Here is a 21,317-nt window from a genome sequence, read left to right on the forward strand (position 1 = left end):
AACTAAAAATTTGTCTTATAAGATAAAGTCTATGTCTTAAGGAAAAGTTATGCCTTATGGGGCATACTTTTAGTTATACCATAACTAAAAGTATGCCCCATAAGGTATAACTAAGAAAAGACTTTTAGTTAAGGCTTAACTAAAATTTTGCCCATAAGTATGCCGGACCCGACATAAACTTGTGAAGCAATTACCAAAGTTATGTCGGACCCGACATACTTATGCCAAGTCTGCCCATAAGGCATAAGTATGCCGGGTCCGACATAACTTTGGTAATTCCTTAACAAGTGTATGCCGGTGGGGGTATAGCGAAATTTAAATTCTGCTTTGCGATTTTTTTTAAAATTTTTGATTGAGTGAGGGTTCGAACCTGAAACACATGAGTTTTAGCCGAAAGGTAAAATTTAAAAATTTTAAATATGAGAGGCAATTGAGTAGGCCCTTTCTTCTTCAAAAGGTCGGGCCCAAATAAATTAGGATTACACTGTATTCCCACCAACTGCACCAACCGGTACTCAGCTAGGTGCCATCTTCTCAAACACAGAATATTTTTTTGCGAAGACAACTTAAATTTTAAGCAGAAAGGTTTATTTTTAACGACACCCATCAACGGGAAGATTATTTAGGTTTCAATGGAGGGGTTGATGAGTTTTCAGGCGAATTCTGTTGGTGCTGTATCTAGAAAGCAAAGCTCGGTACTAATGCCTACATTCTCTCCAAAAAATACTAGTTCAAGAGTTTCTGTTCAACCAATTGGAATGGTGAGAAATTCCAAATTGTTTAATTCCTTTGTTGCTTCAGTTCAGCCTCTTGAAGCCTCTGCTGTAACCCCTATTGACAACACGTTACCATCTAAAGGTAAATATCAGGATCTGTGATCGTTCTTGATAGGGCTAATATGTATGTAAGTGAAAAATTGAATCTTGTTTTCAGACCTATAACATCTATCGTATTTTGTTATGGATTTGTTATTTTTTGAATATATCTAATCATGCTTGTATAATGAAATGAATCCGAGTAATTGCAGAACTTATATAGAGAACTAAGGTGTGTTTGGTATGAAGGACGATGTTTTTCACAGAAAATAATTTCTTGGAAAATAAGTGAGCTTCTTACTTATTTCTTGTGTTTGGTAAGTAAGCCATAAATATTGTCCAAAATACATTTGTATAATCTAGGCAAAGGATGGGTGGTGGGGTAGGGGTGTGGGGACGGTGGGCTTGGGGATTATGGGGTGGGAGTGGGGATGCAATGTGTAGGAGGTTTAGAAGGAGACGATTAATGTGGAATGACACTATGGAACTTGTTTTCCCTACTTCTAATAGGGAAATCATTTTCCGTACTTTAAGAAACTTGTTTTCCTAGAGAAAATATTTCTCAAAAATTTTGACCTACCAAACATGGAAAAATGATACCAAACACATCGTTAATGTAGCTGACCCCAACTAGTTTGGGATTTTGATGAAGTTGATCGATTGATGCTTGTAAGATGAAATATGGGATTGGTTCAATTATAGATAGAATTGGTTGTAATTCTGTGGTTGGCTGAAGGTTTTTTGACTTATGTTAGAGGTTCTTGATATTTGGCAAAATGCGGATGCCGTATGCTTTGATGTGGATAGCACTGTTTGCGTAGATGAGGGCATTGATGAATTTGCAGAGTTTTGTGGTGCTGGAAAGGCTGTAGCGGAATGGACTGCTTGGTTAGTTTTCTTTTTTAATGTGGCAAGTAATGGTTCTAATCTAATGTTAAATGCGTTAGGATTTCATATCCCATTTATCTTTTCTTTGACAGGGCAATGAATGGGTCTGTCCCTTTTGAAGAAGCATTGGCAGCTCGTCTATCTCTTATTAGCCCTTCATTGAAACAACTCCAAGATTTTCTTAAGAGACCTCCACGGTAACAACGTGTCTTTGATCACCTTTGCATTGCGATTGTTATTATCATTATTTGATAAGCCAAAAGACAAAGAAGTATCGAGTCACTTGAATTTTATACTACCTCAGCAAAACGAGGTTATTTATAGAGATGAATCTGATTCTCTTACAGTTACATTTGAGTGTGATTTACTTGATAGTTATGAACTGTTATCTGCTATTGCCCCTTAATTAGGGCCTTGATCATAGCTGCCAACTTAGTTATTTTAACACTTTTGTCTGGGCATGTACCTGTTTGGGTTCATGATTCAGCAATTTGAGACTAATTGCAATGTTAATTGGCCACTTCTGGGAATATACTGGGTATGTTGCAGACATGTTAATTGGCACAAAAACTAGCAATTGATAATTTCTATGAAGCAACCAATACATGTGGATTGCATAATTTAAAATGTTAGTGGTTCCTTTCTAGCCTTGATAAGTTGTAGGCTTGTAGCCTTCTTCAGTAGTTATCAACCTACCATAAGAGTACGGTTCAGACAATACTGGTAGTAGTATCACTGTATCAAACGCTCAACCACTTCGATCTTTTCAGGATCTTTAAACGATTAGCAAATTTTAGGAGAGGCCGATGTCCCTGCCAGCTTTTCTTCACTATGGCATTCGAAAGGAAAAGAGATGGCTTGAAGAGAAGAGCCACTTAACTTTTCATCAATTTAGGAAATTATTGAAAAAAGGGTCATAGGCAGTTTTAATGGTAGTCTGTGATCAGAAGCAAGATAAGCTCGAGCCTAGATTCAGCCTTTGTTATATAAATGCTTGGCCTTCATCAATAGCAAATAAATGTTGCAGTTGATTGGTTCCTCCAAACTTCATCACTTGTATTCCTTCAACCATCTGTTAGTTTGTGAATCAACTTTCAGCATGTTCACTTTGCAAACCTTCGTCTCTTTACTTGGTATACTAGGATTTCATCATATATCAAATGCTAAAGGAAAGTCCAGCGAGTTCATAAATTTTCACTGAAAAGACATTTTTTTTTTTTGGAAAGGATTCAAAGCTATCTGGCCTAATCCATCATATCAATTTTAGTCTGGTGTTCCTTTGAGGCTATCTGATTGTTTAATTTATTCGCTTAGGTTGCTGAAATCTTTTCTGGTTTTAATTGGTGCAGACTTTCTCCTGGCATTGATCTATTGGTCAAGAAGCTGAAGGATACAAATAAAGATGTTTATCTGGTCTCTGGAGGGTTTCGTCAGATGATCAATGTACATCCCTTGTTCAAACATTTAGTTTATGGTTAGTTTTATTTGTCTATCTTGTATCCATATAAACATATCAAGGATAAGGTGTTGTAACTTTTACACCTCTCCTAAAATATTACGAAGTTTTGAACTATTCTGGGCGGGCGTCGAGCTTCATTCTGGAAATTCTTCTATTCTTGGGTACTGTAAGTAATTTCCAAATTTTAATTTGTAATATGCTTTACTGGGAAGCTACGTTGTTCGGAGTCTTTAAAAATGCCGTCTGGTGCATGTCGGATCCTCTAAAAGTAGTCATTTTTGGAAGATCTGATATGGGTGCAGTACTGCGGCAACATTTCTTGTGAATCCGGGGAAGGGTGGCAGTTAAAATGTTGTCAATGTAAGAATATATTCCTTTTGAGGAACGATGGCTACCTTTAATATGATGAAAGATTTTTGGTGGCCACTTGGTTTAGTTTACCATAGTGTCCAATTATACTTTCAAAAATTCTGCTAGTTACCAATATTTGCTTCAGTTATTTAGGTGAAAAATGTGTCTTGATGAGTATTGTTCGATTAGTCATCATCATATCTCCCTTTTTCCCTATCCTATACGTCACCTTTTAATTGTGCTGATCCTGCAATTTGGTGTATTATCTAACTTGCTTTCTGACTATAACTCATTCATAAAGCCTGTTGCATCAATCCTTGGTATACCGCTTGAAAATATCTTTGCCAATCAAATACTTTTTGGGAGTAATGGAGAATATGCTGGGTTTGATAAAAATGAGCCAACTTCAAGGAAGGGCGGGAAAGCTACTGCAGTTCAACAATTAAGAAAGGTTAGTTTGGAGTGCTGGTGATTTTGGTTCTTTATTTTAACAAAAACTTCTTGAAGATGCTCATAAAGCTAAGCAATATTTCAGGCTCATGGATACAAGTCACTGGTCATGATCGGTGATGGTGCTACTGATCTCGAGGTAAGTAACCAATATCCTCGTCCCCCGTTTAACCACCTATTCCGAGTTCCGACCGCATAAATGAAAAGAAAAAGCGGGTGATAAATGTGGCATTTGTTTGAAAATCTGCACATACAAAGTCTGCGACTCTGTTTTTCTGTTTTTTTTTTTCTTTTGTTGCAAACCTTGTTAAGTTGTTTGAATTTCGAAAATGTTCAAAGAACATCCTAAGATGATCTTCTTGTGACTTTTTAAGAACAAACTAAATCTAATGGTCTGTTTCTCAATCTTTCTGACTTGCTTCGACACCAAATCTAAGAGATTGAAAAAGCCCATTGTGATGAAGGATTCCGAAAAATTTAGTAGTAGTAGTCCATTCTAGAAAGCGAGTGGATTTTATAAGTTCCCAAAAATTGAATATAAAGATTGAGAAATTGAAAGAATTCCAATTATATGTGGAAACATATCAATTGGTTGAACGCTGATAAAAGAAAGAGATGTCGTGTCTCTTTAGTTGCTTAGTGGTCAAACCTGTTTGCTCGTGTTTATACATTATTCTATGAGCTGTTTGCAGACTCGGTATGATATCTCTTAAGACAACTTTTGTTCTTGTCTCCAACTTTTATTGCAGGCTCGTATGCCAGGTGGGGCAGACTTATTTGTTTGCTATGGAGGAGTTCAACTAAGAGAACCAGTTGCAGCTAAAGCGGATTGGCTGGTGTTTAATTTTAAGGACTTGATTAATTCATTGGTGTAATGTCCTACGCTTCACTCTTTCGTCAATATCATTTTTTCGGGGCTTAGCTAGCTTTTGTACTTCGATTCTTGATGTCACTTATTTGGCTATTAAACTTTATAAGATAAGCGGAAATATACTGGACCTTAGAAAAGAGCAAAATGATTGGGAGCTAAGCGCTTGTTCTGCATTGTCACTTGTATTGTGCATTTTCTGGAATAATTATTGGACTGTTGCAACCAGAATGAACGAGGCGCGCTTTCGGAGAGAAGCTATCTTTGCTCTTTAGGATAACAATCCTGTCCCTTTCATATTTTCGATTGTATTGCGTGGAGTCCCGTTGCATTTTGCATGCCATCTTTTGTGATTTGCACCCTAATCTATTTATTTTAATGATTTGCATCCTAACCTACTCATTTCTTTGCAAAACAAGAAAACTACTCTTTTTAAAAAAAATTAAAAGGGTAAAATAGGAAATACATTGAAAATATTCATTCAGATTGAGTATCTGATGTATGGCAATATGGCATCGCTGACTTCCGGCATCACTCCATCTCTTCTTCCTGTTTCTACGTAATATGATATGAAGGTCTATTTGCCTGTTTGCCACCAATTTAACATGATATATAAAAAATTAAAAAGAAACCACAATTTTGCTTTTTTGGTTCTCAATTGAAACAATTCAACAGTGTAGTTAACGAACAGAAACATAATTGTGAGACAGTTCAAAAGAAATAAATAAACAAACATAACTGATGAGACAATCAAAAAATAAAAATAAAATAATCAAATATTTACCAAAACAACAACATCCCTAGCAGCTAAAGCAACAATATCAGAACAAGACACAATCGCAGGGAACACTGCTTCTACCTCTGTTTTGACTCTTTCTACAATGAACAAAAACATGTCTTTCTGCATTTGCCCCATTTTCTATCAAAATTGATCAGTCGTACCCAAACCATTTCTTTTGTTTTCGTATTTTTCATTAGCAGATAATTAACATGCCGGAAGTCAGCGATGCCATTCATCAGATACTCAATCTCAATGAAAATTTTCAATGTATTTCCTATTTTATCCTCTTAGAATTTATTGCGTGATATGTTGCAAATGTTTGGTTGAAAGATCGAGAGTTGGTGCATAGCTGAGATCCGACAAAGCCAAAACTGAAAACTGAAATTATAGGATACTTGCATCAAATTAAGTGTTTTCATTTTGTTTCCACATGTTCTATCAATATGAGGCTATCAAAAGAAATGAAATCCAGTACTAGCCTGCATCATCTCGAAACTTTCACATTCACTTTTAAACTGCACAACAGAGTTCTCCGTTCTGTACAGCTTACTCGAATAGTTCGAGACGTTGTGAGGCTTATCAATTCCTAGTTCTAACTCATTTGGTTGTTTAATTTTTAAGTTCTTCCACATATTGCAAAACCCAATAATTTCAACAAGATTCCAGCTGAAGCTTGCATTAGCAAGTTGAATATTGCTGTTTATAACCCTTCCCACCTACCTTCTGGCAATGTTCTCTTATTTCTTACTTATTTTTGTGTCTGGTTAAGCAGAAAATGGGAAATAAAGGAGGAAAGGTAACATAAGATATATAAAGAGATAGGAGAATGATACCTTAAATATTACTTACTACTACATTTTTCTCATGGGGAAATACATCGAACAGGTAATAGCCAAACAGGAAGACGACTCAGCAAAAGACAGACACCAAGAACTCCAAATCTTACAAAAACAAACACCTTAATATCTCTATTTTAACTTTCCCGCACAATCCATAGAATACTTACTATATCTACATACTAACATAAGTTCATTTTCAGCCAAAGCGTCTAACCGGTGATTTGAATAGACTTAACATCAGGCTTCTTCACTTCTTCTTTAGGAACAGTAACAGTAAGCACTCCATTCTCCATATTAGCCTTAACTTGCTCCATCTTAGCATTCTCTGGAAGTCTAAATCTTCTCATAAATTTACCACTACTGCGTTCCACACGGTGCCACGTATCATTCTTATCTTCTTTCTCCACATTCCTCTCTCCACTAATCTGAAGAACCCTATCGTCTTCAATCTCCACTTTAACTTCTTCCTTCTTAAGCCCTGGAAGATCGGCCTTGAACACATGAGCCTCTGGAGTTTCCTTCCAGTCGACACGTGTGTTAGCAAATGCAGAGGTTTCTCGTGAATTGGAACCTGGAAAGCCTAATTCCCTGAAAGGATCAAATACGTCCATTGAGAATGGATCGAACATACTGTTGCTTCGGCGATCGCCGAAGATCCTTGGAATTAGCGACATTTTCAGTGACCTTTTTGAGAATATTCTGTGTTTGCTTGGATTATTGGACTTGGATATCTGTTTGCTTTCAGTTTTGCTGGTTTAAAGATGAGAACCGGGTAGGCATTTATAGCTTCTTAGAGGAGTGTTTAGCACTTTCTCGATACTTCTGTTTGAGATTATTTCCAACGCATGTAGATATTCCAGAAGCAGATGTCGAGAACTTTCTGGACAAATCCCGTTAAGGTCCATTAGTGAACTATGGAAATCGGGCTTTCTCTTATTTACAATAGTTTTCTTTTGCGGCCCAATTCTTTACAACGGCCCATCACTTTTGTTGGCTATCTGATGAATGTGAGATATTATTCAAGTAACACGATCATCATATATATTTATGGAAGTTATTAGTCTTCCAGCACAGTACTCCTTCCTTTTCAAGTTGATTATCCGGTTTTGATTTGGCTATGGAGTTTATAAAAAATAAAAAGTACTTTTGAATCTTGAAGTCTTAAATTAAAGATATGTAAAATATACCACAATTTGTCATATGGAAAGTTTAAATTAAAAAGTTGTCAAAAAAAAGAGATATTCTTTTTTTTAAACGGACTAAAAATAAAAGTAAGACAAACAAATTGAACTAGTGATAGTTAATGAACAAATTAACATCCTGAGTTTTAAAATTCTTAAAGAATGTTAAAATGTTATGCATATCATAGTCAAGAAATTAAAAAAAAAAATATTAAAATGTTATAAAATGAACAGAGCATATAATTCAGAGTTAATTTCTCAGATGGTTATTTAACAGACAGTTTTTATATCAAAATCGCTTAACTAACTGTAATTATCTAAGAAAGTCACTCAACTTTATTTTGTAACAAAAAAATCGCTTAACTATTGTCATTCACCTACAAAATTACTTTACCAATTTAAGCCATATTTTCTGTAGATATTACTTTACAAAATGCTCCTTTATTTCCAGACTGTTCTATCATGACTTTCTCGCTTTTGTTATTCGTCGTTTTCATATTGTTTTTTATATGCTTGTCCCTATGTGACTTTTTGTCTTGTTTTCTCTCTTGAGCCGAGGGTCTTTCGAAACAGTCTCCCTATCTTTCAATGTGGGGGTAAGGTCTGCGTACACTCTGCCCTCCCAAAACCCACATTGTGGGATTCTACTGAGCATGTTGTTGTTGTTATTGCTGATGTGGACGGTTTCATTTTTCAGCTTGAGTGACCTTTTGTTTTGTAATGCAAAAGTTCACTTATTTTCAATAGTTCAGTGACCGTTAAGCAATAAACTCTAACATTTGAATGGTTCGGAGTGCTTCAACTGAGATATGCACTCTAATATAAAGATTGAAGAAAGATGTTTGGGCTTATTCCCAGTTCAAGGTGGATTTAAGACAAATTCTACTATTCAAGTTCAATCAAATTCATTATATGTTTGCTCGAACTAGGTATAAATTTGGTAAATGAATTTAAAATGTATACATGGAATAAGGTCGATTCTCATGGGTTCGCATCTATTCCAAGTTAGGTTTAACAGTCTTATCTTTTCGTTCGGGTTAGAATTAGATTTTAATGTTTCAGTTTATCCTTAAAAACATATTGCAGGACTCTTTTGTAGATCAAAAATTCTATATAATACAGCACAAAGACAATATTACTCGTCTGCAAACCCCCTTCTTTGTCTTTAATTTTTTTTTCTTCTAAATATTCAATTTTTGCTTGTCCTAATTGATCTGCAAAGGACTAATCAATTTTGGCTGAATATTATTCTTCCTATGTTCGACAGACTCTATTGCTGAAGACTTAGTACCTGAACTTGATCCACTCAGGTTCAAGGATCTTCCTATATTCAATTTCCCCTATGTTGATGATTTGTTACACTTGATTAGGACTACATCAAATGCCAGAACATCTTCAGGTCATTATTTGCAACACAACATAGTTCCTTGAACATCCAATCCTACAAAAACTCAAACAACATTACCAGATCCCATGTTTTTCAATAGGTCCAATGCACAAATTTAATAAGATTAATTCAAAAAGAACTTGGAAGATAGAGTGTACGCTCTCAATCCAAAAATATTGAAAGAGGGATTTTCAACCCTGCTATGTGGATAAAGGAAAACGAAAGGGATTTGTATACCCTCTTTCAGAAATTTAAAATTACCAATTAAATAACAGAGCCTATTTCTGCGTAGGAAAAAAAAAATATGTGGGAGAAATAACCGGGTAAAGGAGCAAAGATATTTTACTGTGTATGAAAAGTAAAATAGGAAGAGAGATAAAATATTTTAATATATTTATAAATAAGTTATTAATTACGTAAACCATGTTTAGGGCAAAGTCTGCCATATCCGCCAGACTTTTAGTTATGCCTTAAGGCAAAGTCTGCTGCATAAACTTTTTGTAAAGCCTTTTCTTGTGAAATTTTATTTTATTTTTATGACTAAATTGGGATTCGAACCCAAAATCTCAAAATATTTGATCTATTGGTGAAGAAGCTGAAGGATACAAATAAAGATGTTTATCTGGTCTCTGGAGGGTTTCGTCAAATGATCAATGTATGCTTGTTCAAACATTTAGTTTACGGTTAGTTTTATTTGTCTATCTTGTATCCATATAAACATATCAAGGATAAGGTGTTGTAACTTTTACACCTCTCCTAAAATATTAAGAAGTTTTGAACTATTCCGGGCGGGCGTCGAGTTTCATTCTGGAAATTTTTCTATTCTTGGGTACTGTAAGTAATTTCCAAAATTTTAATTTGCAATATGCTTTACTGGAAAGCTATGTTGTTCGGAGTCTTTAAAAATGCCGTCTGGTGCATGGCAAATCCTCTAAAAGTAGTCATTTTTGGAAGATCTGATATGGGTGCGGTACTGCAGCAACATTTCTGGTGAATCCAGGGAAGGGTAGCAGTTCAAATGTTGTCGACGTAAGAATAGATCCTTTTGAGGAAAGATGGCTACCTTTAATATGATGAAAGATTTTGGGTGGCCACTTGGTCTAGTTTACGATAGTGTCCAATTATACTTTCAAAAATTCTGCTAGTTACCAATATTTGCTTCAGTTATTTAGGTGAAAAATGTGTCTTGATGAGTGTAGTTCGATTAGTCATCATCACATCTCCCTTTTTCCCTATCCTATACGTCACCTTTTAATTGTGCTGATCCTGCATTTTGGTGTATTATCTAACTTGCTTTCTGACTATAACTCTTTCATAAAGCCTGTTGCATCAATCCTTGGTATACCGCTTGAAAATATCTTTGCCAATCAAATACTTTTTGGGAGTAATGGAGAATATGCTGGGTTTGATAAAAATGAGCCAACTTCAAGGAAGGGCGGGAAAGCTACTGCAGTTCAACAATTAAGAAAGGTTAGTTTGGAGTGCTGGTGATTTTGGTTGTTTATTTTAACAAAAACTTCTTGCAGATGCTCATAAAGCTAAGCAATATTTCAGGCTCATGGATACAAGTCACTGGTCATGATCGGTGATGGTGCTACTGATCTCGAGGTAAGTAACCAATATCCTCGTCCCCCGTTTAACCACCTGTTCCGAGTTCCGACCGCATATATGAAAAGAAAAAGCGGGTGATAAATGTGGCGTTTGTTTGAAAATCTGCACATACAAAGTCTGCGACTCTGTTTCTCAGTTTTTTTTTTTTTTTTCCTTTGTTGCAAACCTTGTTAAGTTGTTTGAATTTTGAAAATGTTCAAAGAACATTCTAAGATCATCATCTTGTGACTTCTAAGAACAAACTAAATCTAATGGTCTGTTTATCAATCTTTCTGACTTGCTCCGACACCAAATCTAAGAGATTGAAAAAGCCCGTTGTGATGAAGGATTCTAGAAAGCGAGTGGATTTTATAATTTCCCAAAAATTGAAGATACAGATTGAGAAATTGAAAGAATTCCAATTATATGTGGAAACTTATCAATTGGTTGAACGCTGATAAAAGAAAGAGATGTCATGTCTCTTTAGTTGCTTAGAGGTCAAACCTGTTTGCTCTTGTTTATACATTATTCTATGAACTGTTTGCAGACTCGGTATGATATCTCTTAAGACAACTTTTGTCCTTGTCTCCAATTTTTATTGCAGGCTCGTATGCCAGGTGGGGCAGACTTATTTGTTTGCTATGGAGGAGTTCAACTAAGAGAACCAGTTGCAGCTAAAGCGGATTGGCTGGTGTTTAATTTTAAGGACTTGATTAATTCATTGGTGTAATGTCCTACGCTTCGCTCTTTCATCAATATTTGTACTTCGGGGCTTAGCTAGCTTTGTACTTCGATTCTTGATGTCACTTATTTGGCTATTAAACTTTATAAGATAAGATAAGCGCAAATATAGTGGATCTTAGAAAAGAGCAAAATGATTGGGAGCTAAGCGCTTGTTTTGCACTGCCACTTGTATTGTGCATTTTCTGGAATAATTATTGGACTGTTGCAACTAGAATGAACGAGGCGCGCTTTCGGAGAAGCTATCTTTGCTCTTTAGGATAACAATCCTGTCCCTTTCATATTTTCGATCGCATTGCGTGAAATCCGTTGCATTTTACACCCCCAATGTATGCCATCTTTTGTGATTTGCACCCTAATCTATTTATTTTAATGATTTGCATCCTGACCTACTCATTTCTTTGCAAAACAAGAAAACTACTCTTTTTTTAAAAAATTAAAAGGGTAAAATAGGAAATACATTGAAAATATTCATTCAGATTGAGTATCTGATGTATGGCAATACGGCATCGCTGACTTCCGGCATCACTCCATCTCTTCTTCCTGTTTCTACCTAATATGAAGGTCTATTTGCCTGTTTGCCACCAATTTAACATGATATCTAAAAAATCAAAAAGAAGCCACAATTTTGTTTTTTTTTTGGTTCTCAATTGAAACAATTCAACATTGTAGTTAACGAACAGAAACATAACTGTGAGACAGTTCAAAAGAAATAAATAAACAAACATAACTGACGAGACAATCGAAAAATAAAAATAAAATAGACAAATATTTACCAAAACAACAACATCCCTAGCAGCTAAAGCAACAATATCAGAACAAGACACAATCGCAGGGAACACTGCTTCTACTTCTGTTTTGACTCTTTCTACAATGTACAAAAACATGTCTTTCTGCATTTGCCCCATTTTCTATCAAAATTGATCCGTCGTACCCAAACCATTTCTTTTGTTTTCGTATTTTTCATTAGCAGATAATTAACATGCCGGAAGTCAGCAATGCCATTCATCAGATACTCAATCTCAATGAAAATTTTCAATGTATTTCCTATTTTATCCTCTTAGAATTTTTTAAAAGAAGCAGTATTCTTGTTTTGCAAAGAAATGAGTAGGTTAGGCCTTAGGGTGCAAATCACAAAAAAGGGCATACTGATTCTATTGCGTGATATGTTGCAAATGTTTGGTTGAAAGATCGAGAGTTGATGCATAGCTGAGATCCGACAAAGCCAAAACTGAAAACTGAAATTTGAAATTATAGGATACTTGCATCAAATTAAGTGTTTTCATTTTGTTTCCACATGTTCTATCAATATGAGGCTATCAAAAGAAATGAAATCCAGTACTAGCCTGCATCATCTCGAAACTTTCACATTCACTTTTAAACTGCACAACAGAGTTCTCCGTTCTGTACAGCTTACTCGAATAGTTCGAGACGTTGTGAGGCTTATCAATTCCTAGTTCTAACTCATTTGGTTGTTTAATTTTTAAGTTCTTCCACATATTGCAAAACCCAATAATTTCAACAAGATTCCAGCTGAAGCTTGCATTAGCAAGTTGAATATTGCTGTTTATAACCCTTCCCACCTACCTTCTGGCAATGTTCTCTTATTTCTTACTTATTTTTGTGTCTGGTTAAGCAGAAAATGGGAAATAAAGGAGGAAAGGTAACATAAGATATTTAAAGAGATAGGAGAATGACACCTTAAATATTACTTACTACTACAATTTTTTCATATAGAGTTCAAAGGGAAAATACATAGACCAGGTAATAGCCAAACAGGAAGACTGACTCAGCAAAAGACAGAGACACCAAAAACTCCAAATCTTACAACACCACACACCTTAATATCTCTATTTTAGCTTTCCCGTACAATCCATAGAATACTTACATACTAACATAAGTCCACTTTCAGCCAAAGCGTCTAACCGGTGATTTGAATAGACTTGACATCAGGTTTCTTCGCTTCTTCTTTAGGAACAGTAACAGTAAGCACTCCATTCTCCATATTAGCCTTAACTTGCTCCATCTTAGCATTCTCTGGAAGTCTAAATCTTCTCATAAATTTACCACTACTGCGTTCCACACGGTGCCACGTATCATTCTTATCTTCTTTCTCAACATTCCTCTCTCCGCTAATCTGAAGAACCCTATCGTCTTCAATCTCCACTTTAACTTCTTCCTTCTTAAGCCCTGGAAGATCGGCCTTGAACACATGAGCCTCTGGAGTTTCCTTCCAGTCGACACGTGTGTTAGCAAATGCAGAGGTTTCTCGTGAATTGGAACCTGGAAAGCCTAATTCCCTGAAAGGATCAAATACGTCCATTGAGAATGGATCGAACATGCTGTTGCTTCGTCGATCGCCGAAGATTCTTGGAATCAGTGACATTTTTCAGTGAGCTTTTGAGAATTTTCTGGGTTTGCTTGGATGATCGTATGTCTGTTTGCTTTCAATTTTGCTGATTTAAAGAAGAGGGCCTGGTAGTTATTTATAGCTTCGGAGAGGAGTGTTTAGCACGTTCGCGATACTCCTATCTAATCGATAAAGATATTCCAGAAGCAGATGTCCAGAACTTTCTGGACAAATCCCGCATTCCCGCTAGGCCAATTACAAATCACACAAGTGAACTATGGAAATTGGGTTTTGATTTGTGGCCCAATTTTACCGGTCGTCTTAACTCTCTAGGGATTTTGTTTGGGTCATTTGCAATTTTTGGCCCTAATTTGTGCTGCTCTTTAATTTTTAGCCCCCTAAGTCAAACACTTTTTTCGCAGGACATAAGTTTATATTTTCACATCATAATATTTCACAAGTTAGGTCCCTCGCCCTTAGAATACTTATTTTCTGCTTGACATTAGTTCAGTTTTGAAGGCTAAAAATCACGGACCAACCCATTTAAAGGAAGACAGTACAATTTCTTCATTTTGTTCTTTTCAACGGCCCATCATTTTTATTGGTTATGGTTATCCGAGGAAGATGAGATACTATTCACGTAACACAATCATCAGATATATTTATGGAAGTTATTAGTCTTCCAGCATAGTAATAATCTATGAACAAATTAACATCCTAAGTTAAGAAAATCTTAGGAATGTAAACTGTTAGACAAATCATAGTCAAGTACTTAAAAAGAAAAGTTAGGAAATAGAGCGTAAATGTTATGAAATAGAGCGTATATTTCAAAGCGTAAAGCATGCCTGAGACGTTCATTAAGTATGTGAAGCAAATTTTCCAAGGTGTAAGTGTGCATTAGATGATTACTCCACCACGGTTGCCTCTGAGCGTTTAGAGGCTGACTTGCCATGAGAAAGGTCTGAACATTGTCTTTAAAAACAAACATTAATTATGCTAAATACAAATACAAGAAGTTTCTCTTAATCAACTTGGTAAAAATAGAGGATTTGGATCTTGCAGTATAATAAATCAGCTACTATAGTTTTCTTAGTCTACTATTTTCTGCAGATCCTATTATTTCTGACTGATTCAAGAGTTTTAACCCAATTTGTCATTTCATATAACATAGAATGATAGAAAGTCTTCACCCATTAGCTAGTGGTGGTGGTAAGTTGTAACTATCAAACAAAAATAATATATGTTGTATAAACATTTTATGGAATTTGAATTCCTCATTCAGCTTCATTGAAGTGTCCAAGAACTTTCACCACTCAATATAAAAACTGGAAAAATTTGATTGAAAATCACACTCATGATTTCTTGCCAAAGATTAGAGAATATATAGTTCAATACTAGCTAAACATAAAGCCATATCTAAGTTGAAAAGAGAAATGGAAGTGCAAAAACAATGGTCAGGGAGAATTGTACTAGTCCCATGTCCATTCCAAGGTCACATAAATCCAATGCTAGAATTAGCCTTACTTTTTCACTCAAAGGGATTTTCTATCACAATTGCTCACACCAAATTCAATTCTCTTAATCCTTCAAACCATCCTAATTTCTCTTTTCTTCCTATACCAGATGTCATATGTAAGAATAGATTCCAAAAAAATAGCTACCTTTAATTTGATGAAAGATTTGGGTGTCACTTTGTTCGATTCCAATTATACTTTAAAATTCTGCTAGTTAGCCAATTATTAGCTTCTGTTATTTGGGTGAAAAATGTGTTTTGATGACTGTAGTTTGATTAGTCATCATCCTATCTCCCCATCCTATAACCTTTTAATTGTGCTTATCCTGCAATTCGGTGTATTATCGATATATTTCCTAACCATTGTTCTTTCTTAAAGCCTGTGGCATCAATACTCGGTATACCAATTGAAAATATCTTTGCCAATCAAATACTCTTTGGGAGTAATGGAGAATATGCTGGGTTTGATAAAAATGAGCCAACTTCAAGGAAGGGCGGGAAAGCTACTGAAGTTCAACAATTAAGAATGGTTGGTTTGGACTGCTGGTGATTTTGGTTGTTTATTTTAACAAAACTTCTTGAAGATGCTCATAACGCTAAGAAATATTTCAGGCTCATGGATACAAGTCACTGGTCAGATCGGTGATGGTGCTACTGATCTTGAGGTAAGCAACCAATATCCTTGTCTCCCGTTCGACAATCAACTTCGATCACATAAATGAAAAGAAAAAATGAGGGTGATAAATGTGGTATTTGTTTGAAATTTTTCCCAAAAATAAAAAGGTTTTTCGTGTTTCTTTTTCTTTTGATGCAAATTTTGTTAAGTTGTTTGAAAATGTTCAAAGAACATCTGATCATCTCGTGGCCTATTTAGACCGAATTAGATCAGATGGTTTTATTTCTCAATCTTTCTGACTTGCTCCTACACACGAAGGTCTAAAAGATTGAAAAAGCCTGTCGTTCACAACCACTGATGAAACCCTTGATAACGGAAAGAGACGCCGTGTCTTTTTAGTTGCTTTAACATCAAACTTGTTTGCTCCTGTTATACTATTCTGTGACATGTTTGCGGGATGTCTTTGTGACAACTTTCGCCCTTCTCTCCAATTTTTATTGCAAGCTCGTATGCAAGGTGGTGCGGACTTGTTTGTTTGCTACGGAGGAGTTCAACTACGAGAATCAGTTGCAGCTAAAGCTGATTGGCTGGTGTTTAATTTTAAGGACTTGATTAATTCACTGGTGTAATATGCTATTGCATCTTCCCTCTTTCATCTATATCTGTTTTTCGGGGCTTATGCAGCTTTAATTTTGTGTTGATGTCACTTTATAAGGTAGCATAAAATAGTCCTACCTAATATCAGAAACTAAAAGTTATATTGATTGGGAGCTAAGCGCTCGTTTGTGCTTTGTCACTAGTGTATGACATTTTCAGGAGAAATTGTATTGTTGCTGGCAGAACGAACGAGGCTGTTGTCTTAACTCGTTAGGATAACGACCCTTTCCATTTCATTGTGTTATATATATATATTCGATCTTATTGCTTGATATGTAGCTATTGTTTGGGTGGATTGGACCACCACCTAAACTATATAAGTTTTTATGAGAAGTAAAGCAGTTCTGACATTATACAATGCTTACATCAAATTAAGTTTTCCATTTTGTTTCAACATCTACCTCTCTGAGGTAATCAGCAATTAACTTTTAAGGTGCTGATAAGATCCTTCTAACCGATTCTGTCTGGCAATTGCTATTAATCCTTTTAAGGTGCTCATAAGATCACGCCCTTCTACAATTCCAAGAATTAAGTGAAATAGAGTTTATATGTATGTACAAGTTACAACTTACTCAAAGAGTTTGAGACCGAGTGAGGCACATTCATTGATGATTAATTTCAAACTCCTTCCAAATACGGCAAACCCAATAATTTCAACTAGTTACATGCACATACTCGCATAATAACAAGTACTCCCGTTGTCTCAATTTATGCCGCACTTTTCGCTTCAAATTTTAACCATCATTTTAAAATTTATTTTTTCATCAAATTAATATGAAAAAACCATCATTTTAAAATTTATTTTTATTTTTTCATCAAATTAATATGAAAAATTATAGTTTTCAAATATGTAAATTTTAATGTTAAAATATCGAGTTAATTTAATTCAATTTAATTTAAAATTTAATCAAATTGACTCTCAAAAAATAAAAAGTAACACATGAGACGGAGGGACTACTAGATTGCTGTTATAATCTTTTCCAATTTCCTGGCAATATTCATTATTTGTTCTCTATGTTTAAGCAGAACATGGAAATAAAAGAGAAAGAAAGGGTAACATAAAAAGATTTGAACAGATCAGAGAATGGCACCAGAAATACTACTAGTACATTTTTTCACATGTAAAGGAAAATACATTGAGCAGGTAATAGCCAAACAGAAAGACGACTCCAAAACGAAAAAAAAAACTTCTACTACGCAATCCATAGATTACTTCGTATCTACACATCAACATACAAATAATATATATATATATATACTTTCAGCCAAATCGTCTAACCAGAGATCTCAATGGACTTAACATCAGGCTTCTTCACTTCTTCCTTGGGAACAGTAACAGTAAGCACTCCATTCTCCATATTAGCCTTAACTTGCTCCATCTTAGCATTCTCTGGAAGTCTAAATCTTCTCATAAATTTACCACTGCTGCGTTCCACACGGTGCCACGTATCATTCTTATCTTCTTTCTCAACATTCCTCTCTCCGCTAATCTGAAGAACCCTATCGTCTTCAATCTCCACTTTCACTTCTTCCTTCTTGAGCCCTGGAAGATCGGCTTTAAACACATGAGCTTCTGGAGTTTCCTTCCAGTCGATACGTGTGGTAGCAAAAGCAGAGGTCTCTCGTGAATTGGAACCGGGAAAGCCTAATTCCCTGAAAGGATCAAACACGTCCATTGAGAATGGATCGAACATGCTGCTGCTTCGTCGATCGCCGAAGATTCTTGGAATTAGTGACATTTTCAGTGAGCTTTTGAGAATTTTCTGTGTTTGCTTGGATGATTGAATTTGGATATCTGTTTGCTTTCAATTTTGATGGTTCAATTTATAGCAGTGTTTAGCACTTTCTCGATACTTCTGTTTGAGATTATTTCTAACGCATGTAGATATTCCAGAAGCAGATGTCGAGAACTTTCTGGACAAATCCCGTTAGGTCCATTAGTGAACTATTGAAATTGGCCTCTCTCTTGTTACAGTAGCTTTCTTTTGCCAATTTTTTGCGCGGATTGTCCTTCAAAGGCAATGGTCTTTAATTTTTGTCCCTCAAATTGTTGTGTCTTTAATTTTTATCCTGTGGTAAAAAATATTCTGATGTTTTGGGTTCAAATTTTCGTTCAATAAAAAAAAAAAAAATCGCAAGGCAAGACTTTGGAAAAAATCCGCCATATGCGGTAGAGTTTGCCTTAAGTCATAACTAAAGTTTGTCTTATGCAGCAGATGTTGCCTTAAGGCATAACGAAAAATCTATCTTATAAGATAAAGTATGCCGTATTTGGTATGCCTTAAATGCGGCACACTTTTAGTTATGCCTTAAATGCGGCAGACTTTTCGGGAAGCTTTGCCTTGCGATTTTTATTTTTATGACTAAGCCGGAGTTCAAATCCAAAACCTCAGAATATTTTAAGTGAAGAACAAAAATTAAAGACCAGCAATTTAAGGGATAAAAATTAAAGACCACCCCAAAAGAAGGATAATCGTGCAAATTGTCCTTCTTTTGCGGCCCAAGTTTTTACAACGGCCCATCACTTTTGTTGGCTATCTGAGGAAGGTGAGATGTTATTCAAGTAACCCGACCATCAGTTATATCTACGGACTAGAGGATGTATGCCCGTGCTGCGAACGGGCCCAACACTTTGAATTATAATGTATTTATATATATGTAATTGTGTACAATTGTAAAAATTTATGTATTGAATAATGTTATTATTGGGTGGTGTTATTATGGTTAATGTTAAAGTAGTTATTGCCATTTAGGATTTAAGTCACATCTTAGGTGAATGAAATTGTGCAAGTAAAGGGTAGCTACACGAGCGATATTGTAAGTAACAATAAATCCTGAAAAAGAGAATATCTAGGGGTTTACTAATGCATCAGTGATGCATAATTCGATACATGATATCCTAAAAGATGAAAGTGAATAAATATGAAGGTAAGCATCTAATGAGAAATGATAGTTAGATAAACATAATATTACAGGCCAAACTCACCAACCAAGGTTCTTCAAACAAACTTTTTTAGCGGGTTTAAGATATCTTTCAAAGAAATGAGAAGTTCAAGCAAATCTTTGATCAATTTATGCTCTTCCCAAAACCAACGTAAAAATCGTTCACTTTGACAATATTTAGGGATGATTTAAAATATCCAACAGTAAGAAGATTATTGTAAGTAATGAGGTAAGATAGTATAAGACAACTAAAATAAGTTTGCACTGTTTATGCATATATACATTTGTCTGTTACATTGATGATTGCACTGTCATATATACATCATTTATACTACATATTTACAGAAAAAGTACTTAGTAGTAATCCTGCATGTTGTAGTTGTGCAACGCCATGGTTGACAAAATACCTGTAGAAATTTGTTGTTAAAATTAATGCACGTTTTCAAGTGATGGATGTAAAGAGTGTAGTAGTAGTGCAATTCAGCTAGTTGTGTCATGTACCTTTTTAAAGCAGGGGGCGTCACATATGGTTGTAATGTAGCTTTTCAAAAAGGCAGTCTTGTGGCAAAAAGATAGTAGCTTAACAGTGCATTGGCAAAAAGATATGGTCCAAAAACTTGTTGGCAAAACCTGATAACAAAATGATGCTAGGTTTGGTTAGGAATGTAGATGTTTAAAGTATACAAATTACCCATGTACCCAGAGTAACCTAAAACTTCAAAAACTGAAACATCATTTCTCCCAAAAAAACTACCAATTACAGTTAAAAAAAAAATGGAACTTTAAAGTGACCTCTTGAGTAATAGAATCCTGTTACTTAAATGTGCAGAACTTAATTTGTGCATGGTTTTTGTTTGTATGATTTGATATCATCCCACATCAAGGCACGACCAACTTCAAAGATATTTCACAAATTTCATTTCTTAAGCTATGAAATTAAGTTCTTTATGTTCTATTTCAACCCCCAAAACTGAAATTTGAACAAACTCAAAATCATCACGCACTGGTATATATCAGTATAACTTAAAGATTGTCGAATAAGCAGTCAGATTTACCAACAGCTTGAAGATCCATCCGAGAATCAACATTCATAAGGGACTTCTGACCAAGGTTTTGATTCACTATATGGCTATCTCTGTTTTGAAACTAATGAAGGAAGCATATTCAGCAAATCTCTCATTTTGGGATCTAAATTATAAGTCTTTAATGTCTCTAGTTGTTCAAGTAATGAAAGAAGTTAGTTTTCTATATGCACTGCACAAGCATACAACATAAAACTTACTATCTACTCTACAGCTCTTCCTAGGAACATTAATGTATCATTAATGGGCTAAACTGTACGTATCTAAATCAGCCAATTCTTGAAACAGAGAGCAGCAAAGAGTAATCCCTTGGTTTCCAAATATGCAATATTTTAGAGGCCAAACATATGCTCTTGTTCGGAACATATAACTTGTTGTAATAATAACTATTTATCGCGATCCTATGAGAAATTTAATACGCCAGCTACACCTTCAAATATAGAAAAGGGTAAAGAAAAAACATTGCTGACCTAGTGGCTTATTCCAGTCCAACAGAAAAATGTATCCCACCAGACCCGCCTTCTTATTAGGCAACCATTCAAGTTTCTACGAATTCATTATTGAGCTTCAATAACTTGCGAGTTCTTCAGTATTTTATGATCAATTTTGCATGTAAATTCGCATGGCTAAAAGACTCTTCCACTCTGCTTTTGCGAGTGTTTAAAAAATTTCTAAATGACTCAGGACCCTAAGCTCAATATTCCTATACCTCACAGCTAGATCAGTACATCTGTAACTTGTCTTTCTGACACATTTACTTGTGATACCATAAACATCCCTTAAACTTTAAAGTGACCATGTTGTCC

At 35.2% G+C, this 21,317-nt stretch overlaps 5 protein-coding genes and 1 long non-coding RNA gene across 6 annotated transcripts; 2 read left to right on the forward strand and 4 right to left on the reverse strand.

The window, feature by feature from the left end:
• The first annotated feature begins 455 nt into the window (after positions 1-455).
• On the forward strand, positions 456-4,993 carry LOC132605899 (phosphoserine phosphatase, chloroplastic). The gene is made up of 7 exons (XM_060319171.1): positions 456-858; positions 1,571-1,703; positions 1,796-1,900; positions 3,053-3,146; positions 3,815-3,964; positions 4,049-4,102; positions 4,713-4,993. Exons 1-7 carry the CDS (start codon positions 633-635, stop codon positions 4,836-4,838), a joined length of 888 nt encoding a protein of 295 aa, XP_060175154.1. The 5' UTR covers positions 456-632; the 3' UTR covers positions 4,839-4,993.
• Positions 4,994-6,423: 1,430 nt separating this feature from the next.
• Positions 6,424-7,232, reverse strand: LOC132605907 (17.7 kDa class I heat shock protein-like). Its single transcript, XM_060319183.1, has one exon. It carries the CDS (start codon positions 7,123-7,125, stop codon positions 6,661-6,663), a length of 465 nt encoding a protein of 154 aa, XP_060175166.1. The 5' UTR covers positions 7,126-7,232; the 3' UTR covers positions 6,424-6,660.
• A 2,368-nt stretch (positions 7,233-9,600) lies between these two features.
• On the forward strand, positions 9,601-13,191 carry LOC132605925 (phosphoserine phosphatase, chloroplastic-like). The gene is made up of 4 exons (XM_060319204.1): positions 9,601-9,674; positions 10,340-10,489; positions 10,574-10,627; positions 11,214-13,191. The coding sequence occupies exons 1-4, from the start codon at positions 9,666-9,668 to the stop codon at positions 11,337-11,339; spliced, it is 339 nt and encodes a 112-aa protein (XP_060175187.1). The 5' UTR covers positions 9,601-9,665; the 3' UTR covers positions 11,340-13,191.
• On the reverse strand, positions 13,037-13,861 carry LOC132605917 (17.7 kDa class I heat shock protein-like). Its single transcript, XM_060319191.1, has one exon. It carries the CDS (start codon positions 13,734-13,736, stop codon positions 13,272-13,274), a length of 465 nt encoding a protein of 154 aa, XP_060175174.1. The 5' UTR covers positions 13,737-13,861; the 3' UTR covers positions 13,037-13,271.
• A 3,710-nt stretch (positions 13,862-17,571) lies between these two features.
• LOC132605932 (17.7 kDa class I heat shock protein) lies at positions 17,572-18,322 on the reverse strand. Its single transcript, XM_060319213.1, has one exon. The coding sequence runs from the start codon at positions 18,223-18,225 to the stop codon at positions 17,761-17,763; it is 465 nt and encodes a 154-aa protein (XP_060175196.1). The 5' UTR covers positions 18,226-18,322; the 3' UTR covers positions 17,572-17,760.
• A 1,226-nt stretch (positions 18,323-19,548) lies between these two features.
• On the reverse strand, positions 19,549-20,064 carry LOC132626425 (uncharacterized). Its single transcript, XR_009577283.1, has 2 exons — positions 19,931-20,064; positions 19,549-19,836 (listed from the first exon to the last, which is right to left on the reverse strand). It is a non-coding gene; the product is annotated as an uncharacterized LOC132626425 (long non-coding RNA).
• Between the last annotated feature and the right edge of the window lie 1,253 nt (positions 20,065-21,317).

Source organism: Lycium barbarum, chromosome 1 (assembly GCF_019175385.1).
Source record: "Lycium barbarum isolate Lr01 chromosome 1, ASM1917538v2, whole genome shotgun sequence".
Lineage (NCBI taxonomy): Eukaryota > Viridiplantae > Streptophyta > Magnoliopsida > Solanales > Solanaceae > Lycium > Lycium barbarum.